Source organism: Coregonus lavaretus, assembly GCF_964263955.1.
Source record: "Coregonus lavaretus genome assembly, chromosome: 37".
In the NCBI taxonomy this organism is placed as follows: domain Eukaryota; kingdom Metazoa; phylum Chordata; class Actinopteri; order Salmoniformes; family Salmonidae; genus Coregonus; species Coregonus lavaretus.
This window is the reverse complement of record NC_140024.1, coordinates 17,720,374-17,726,326: the sequence shown is the minus strand read 5'-3', so window position 1 is coordinate 17,726,326 and position 5,953 is coordinate 17,720,374. Positions and strand designations below refer to the sequence as shown.

The 5,953-nt window shown below is 42.7% G+C and overlaps 1 protein-coding gene across 2 annotated transcripts; it reads left to right on the top strand.

The window, feature by feature from the left end:
• Positions 1–2,655: 2,655 nt before the first annotated feature.
• Positions 2,656–5,953, top strand: LOC311111730 (U5 small nuclear ribonucleoprotein TSSC4-like). 2 transcript variants are annotated; one of them, XM_084154541.1, is made up of 4 exons: positions 2,656–2,702; positions 3,910–4,034; positions 4,358–4,431; positions 4,538–5,953. In XM_084154541.1, exon 4 carries the CDS (start codon positions 4,610–4,612, stop codon positions 5,543–5,545), a length of 936 nt encoding a protein of 311 aa, XP_084010667.1. In that variant the 5' UTR covers positions 2,656–2,702; positions 3,910–4,034; positions 4,358–4,431; positions 4,538–4,609; the 3' UTR covers positions 5,546–5,953. The 2 variants fall into 2 exon arrangements, with proteins under 2 accessions (XP_084010667.1, XP_084010666.1); XM_084154540.1 differs by having other exon boundaries at positions 3,910–4,051.

Here is a 5,953-nt window from a genome sequence, read left to right as displayed (position 1 = left end):
CCTAACCATATGAGCCTAACTGACTAGACTACTAAATTCCTTCTATATATATATATATATATATATATATATATATATATATATATATATATATATATATATATATACACACACACACACACACACTACTAGTCAAACATTTGGACACAGCTACTCATTCCAGGGTTTTCTTTATTTGTACTATTTTCTACATTGTAAAATAATAGTGAAGATATCAAAACTATGACATAACACATATGGAGTCATGTAGTAACCAAAATCAAAAGATATGTTATATTTGAGATTCTTCAAATAGCCACCCTTTGCATTCATGACAGTTTTGCACACTCTTGGTATTCTCTCAACCAGCTTCATGAGGTAGTCACCTGGAATGCATTTCAATTAACAGGTGTGCCTTCTTAAAAATTAATTTGTGGAATTTATTTCCGTCTTAATGTGTTTGAGCCAATCAGTTGTGTTGTGACAAGGTAGGGGGTATACAGAAGATAGCCCTATTTGGTAAAAGACAAAGTCCATATTATGGCAAGAACAGCTCAAATAAGCAAAGAGAAATGACAGTCCATCGTTACTTTAAGACATGAAGGTCAGTCAATACGGAACATATCAAGAACTTTGAAAGTTTCTTCAAGTGCAGTCGCAAAAACCATCAAGTGCTATGATGAAACTGGCTCTCATGAGGACCGCCACAGGAATGGAAGACCCAGAGTTACCTCTGCTGCAGAGGATGAGTTCATTAGAGTTACCAGCCTCAGAAATTACAGCCCAAATAAATGCTTCACAGAGTTCAAGTAACAGACACATCTCAACATCAACTGTTCAGAGGGGACTGTGTGAATCAGGCCTTCATGGTTGAAATGCTGCAAAGAAACCACTACTAAAGGACACCAATAAGAAGAAGAGACCTGCTTGGGCCAAGGAACACCAGCAATGGACATTAGACCGGTGGAAATGTGTCCTTTGGTCTGGAGTCCAAAATTTGAGATTTTTGGTTCAAACCGCTGTGTCTTCGTGAGACGCGGTGTGGGTGAACGGATGATCTCTGCATGTGTAGTTCCCACCAAAAAGCATGGAGGAGGAGGTGTTATGGTGTGGGAGGGTTCTTTGCTGGTGACACTGTCTGTGATTGATTTACAATTCAAGGCACACTTAACCAGCATGGCTACCACAGCATTCTGCAGCGATACGCCATCCCATCTGGTTTGGGCTTATTGGGACTATAATTTGTTTTTCAACAGGACAATGACCCAACACACCTCCAGGCTGTGTAAGGGCTATTTTACCAAGAAGGAGAGTGATGGAGTGCTGCATCAGATGACCTGGCCTCCACAATCCCCCTACCTCAACCAAATTGAGATGGTTTGCGATGAGTTAGACCGCAGAGTGAAGGAAAAGCAGCCAACAAGTGCTAAGCATATGTGGGAACTCCTTCAAGACTGTTGGAAAAGCATTCCAGGTGAAGCTGGTTGAGAGAATGCCAAGAGTGTGCAAAGCTGTCATCAAGGCAAAGGGTGGCTATTTGAAGAATCTCAAATATAAAATATATTTTGATTTAACACTTTTTTGGTTACTACATGATTCCATATGTGTTATTTCATAGTTTTGATGTCTTCACTATTATTCTACAATGTAGAAAATAGTAAAAATAAAGAAAAACTTTTGACTGGTACTGTATATTTCAACTTTCTCTTATAACTAGGCCTAATTGATTTATAATATAATTCCATTTTATTCAAGAGGTTCTCTCCAACACAGTACAGTACTAATTGAAGATGGGTGATATTTCTTTAAATGTATCCTCCTTTCTATAGTTTTTTTTTAGAGAGAGAGAAAAAAAACTATTGTGAATTAGTAGGGGGAAACACTGGACATTGGTAGTTTCGGTGGAAAAAGTTGTGTGTGTCAACTGTAGGGGAGCCCATTTTTGCTGGGGATCGGAAGTGTTGGTGTGAGAGAGGTAGGTTAAATTGACCAGGGTCAGAGTAAGTAGTACAGAAGGTGTCTTATGCTGAGACAGTGAAGAAAGTAGAGGAGGATGGGTCAAGAGTGAGGGATCCTGAGAGAATCCCTGTGAGTAGGCCTAGTAGATCTGAGCCAGCACAGAGGGATAGGTCAACGAGTGATATATGCTTCAGTGAGGTTGGATTCTTAGCGTTCATAGCGATGGTTATCAATTGTACAGCAGAGATGGGACTTAAGTCACAGAAAATAGATGTTGTGGTGTCAGCGGCATATAAGTATTTGGAGGTTGCCTACTAGATTTGACTTCAGAAGAGTTACAGTGTGTGTTGAGCGGTGGTATCCTGTCCTCCCAGGCCGTTGGGGTTACATAGCGGAATAGGGCGGTGGGTTTTAATGAGTGTAGGGTTAGATGGTAGGGTCATTAATATATATATATTTTTTTTTAATGTCCATTTTGTGGATCAAAGTATAATGGATTTATACCCCAGTCTTGGTGGAGGTAATGCAACAGAAATTAGATGCCAACCGCCGTTAAACCTCAGCGAAGAAGATGTAGATTTAGAAACTGTGATGTAGGCCTACATCGGCATTACATTTACAATCCAGTAGACTACTGTAGGTGGCGGTAAGGTATCAACGATTGGGTTATTAGCCCACCACCAAAGGAAGGAGCGGAGGGAAACTACCCTACCCAGCATACATTGCAGCATGCAAACCGAAGTTGCAGTGCCAGCGTGAAGAAGGTAACGCCGGAGATGCAGCTAGCTAGCAACACAAATCAGCTTTGAACGCTTTATGTAGTAGCTAGATAGCTTACTGAAAACATTTCAACGTATCAATGAAGTATTGTAAGATATAGAATGCTTGTGGTTTGTTCCACCCTACTTTTATTCAAAGTCAGCTACAGCTAGCCAGCCAACCAGGCTACTAGCTAACGTTAGGTAGCAAACGTCGAATTCTATAACTGGTGAACTACTCAACCCTCCATGTTTTTCTGCTGTCTTCTCACCAAATACCATGACAAACAAAAGCTAGCTAGGAGCGCTGAGAGTTGCACGAACTAGTTACTAATGTTAGGGGGCGTAGTCGCTGTGTTAGCTCGTCTTGTCCATTGCACGACGACGAGTGGCCCTGTTCTGTCGTTTTCCATATCCTTTCATAAAACGATTTTCGTAACTCACCAAAGTAAACATTTTTATAGTGTGGGATAACTTTTGTCTGTATGTGCAGGTTGTAATTTCTCCCAAAATACGGCTTATGAGTACTTCGTTTATAGTCAAAAGACCCTGATCCACGCGCATGCGTGGGATCTGCACTACGAGCTGCATGCACAAGCGTGGACCAGAGTTTATCTGGCGATATCATTAAGCCAAATGGAGGACTCTGGCCCGTTTTAGGATGGGCAGCGCCATTGAGGACTTTAACCATTTTTAAGTAGTCAACTGGGTGGGACTTCCTATAGGTTAAGGAAGGATCACATAATTCCATCCAGGTCATCAGGAGGGCTCAGCCAATTAAGTATACTCATGGGCAAACGTTCCATAACTGCAGGTGGCAGTAAATCGCCAACATTGGATTTTTATACCTGTTCAAACAACACTCCGGGTGGCAGTATGCCCCCTTTAAGTTGGTTTACAAACTCATATAAGTAGTAGAAGGAGAAAATTGACTACTTCAAAATGGAGATGGCCTCAGTGGTGCTGCCCATGCTCTCGCAGACATCATAATGAGACAGATACAATGTTGCGTCCTCTAACTACAATATCTCTATGGGCGGTATACAAAGCAACTCATTGTCGTTGCGTGATGGACCAGAGCTACCGTGGTGCATGCAGATCCATCTAAATATATGACTCTGGTTGTATGTATGCAATGTAATCACAATTTACATATATGCAGTGAGTGGGTAACAGACTGATCTGCATGTATTTTTTTTTTTTTTTTTTACAGATTGTCGCTACACCATTTCAGTCTGGGATTGGTCACACCATGGCAAAAGTTGGAGCTGTCATCTACCCCCACACAGTTGTTGTCTTATCTGAGCAGAGCAGCATCCCAACCAGCTCCCACAACCTGTGAGTCTGCAACTCCAGTAAGATACCTCCTCACACTAACACAAACGGTAACATTACATAGGATGTCAAACATGACATTATCTGAAGGTACAGATGCACCCACTTACAGTACTCATGTTCACACTACGCTGCAGAGGACTGATAGGCCTACTCATCTGCAGTTGACACTTGACATCTTGTGTTGATGTTGTGCAACTGTTCTGAAATGTTGGTTTCATTGTTTTTACCTGTCATTGTACTTATTATTTACAGTATAGGCCTAAGCTTTAAATGACCAGATCCGTGTTGCTGTTTTTAATGTCTATCTTTGTGTGTCTATTCAGGGTGGAAGGACTGCCATCACCATTGAACCTCACTGATACAGAAAGTGGGGGTGTTGCAGCTCTACCCGGCTAAGGTCAGTCATTTCTTGGCAAATTGAAAATATTATAATGCATGCTATATTACCATACAAATGATATGTTTCAATTACCACTCAGAACAACCCTCTCATACTCTTCCAGGCTCTTGACCCCTTGACTGTGTGAAAGTCGTAGTTTTTTTCCTGTGGTATCAGACCCAGGCCCGTGAGAGCAATGTGTGAGCAAGAGGACCATGGAGACGGTGCCCGTAACAAGCTGTCCAACAGTGATGCCATCAAGCTGACAGGTGACCTCTCTCTGAGTGACTCCGACCCTGAAGAGCGTAATGAGTCCATAGACCCAGAGGTGGAAGACTTGTCCTCATCTGATGATGAAGAGCACCAGAACTCCGGTCCTGGTCCCAAGAAACCCGCATTCAGTCTGACAGGTGGAAGCTCAAGCTTCTCCAACCGCAGCCGAAGCATCTTTGATTGCCTGGAGAGTGCCGCTAAGCTGACCTCGTCCCATCTGGGCCAGGACAATGTGATTGACGGGGTTTTTGCACGTCCCCCTCCACCCCCACTGCTGCCAAGTGGAAAGAAGTATGGGGAGAAGATGGGGGAATTGGTCAGCAAGCCTCCTCAGAAGAGAGGAGTGCCAGATTACCTGGTGAATCCTGAGCGCTGGACGCGCTACGACCTGGAGGATGTGCCAGAGACCAGTGACAGCAAGAATAGCATGGTGGCTCAGCAGTACATACAAAGCCTTCAGCAGCAGAAGAAGGAGAGCACGATGGTAGATGATCCTGAAGAGCCTTTTATACCTACTTTCAACCAGGGCCAGAGCAGTAGCTCAGAGCATAAGATTGTGTTCTCCAGGCCTAGCCGGTCACAGAAGGATGACGCTGCAGAAGTTAACAAGCCTGATCGAACCAAGAAGACGGGGATGGGTCTCTGTCACTTAGACGATGATGAAGAAGAGGAGGGTATAGGCCTAGCAATCGCCCCCCAACGCCCAAAGGAGTGTGAGCGGAAGAGGAAGTGGACACCGGTGGGGGACGAAGAGGGCGCGCTGAATGATAGGAAGGATCAGCCGCCTATTGGCTTCGTCATTAATAGGAACGTCAACAGGAAGAACTTCCGCAAGACGTCAGAGAAAGATGAGGACTGAGAGTACACATGCATGACCTCAATCAATTAAAGTCCTCTGGAAATAGTGGAGGACCCTAAATATGTCCAGTATTTTAGTGCTTCCCTGTAGAACCTCAACCAGTGGAGTTTTTTCCTAATCAAGAGAATGTTTTCGGCCTCTTGACTTTTCATCAGAATCAATGTAAAATGTGTATTTTGAATATTATCTACAGACATGAAAAGCACTTGTCAGTAATGCTAATGTAAATAGATGTTTCGAAGTCCAAAGAATATTGAATTTAATTGTCAAGTATACTGGTTGAAGTGTAATGTAAACAATTGTATTTGTAATAGACCCTTGTAAGTGGCATTATTTTTCCTATTGCTTTAACTATTATTGATTATTGGAGCAGTAAAGTCTTCCCTCAATTAAATATTTGTTCCTGTA

Bases quoted from the DNA above. Each gene is read 5' to 3' on its own strand.
- LOC311111730 (XM_084154541.1), top strand. From the start codon at position 4,610: ATGTGTGAGCAAGAGGACCATGGAGACGGTGCCCGTAACAAGCTGTCC.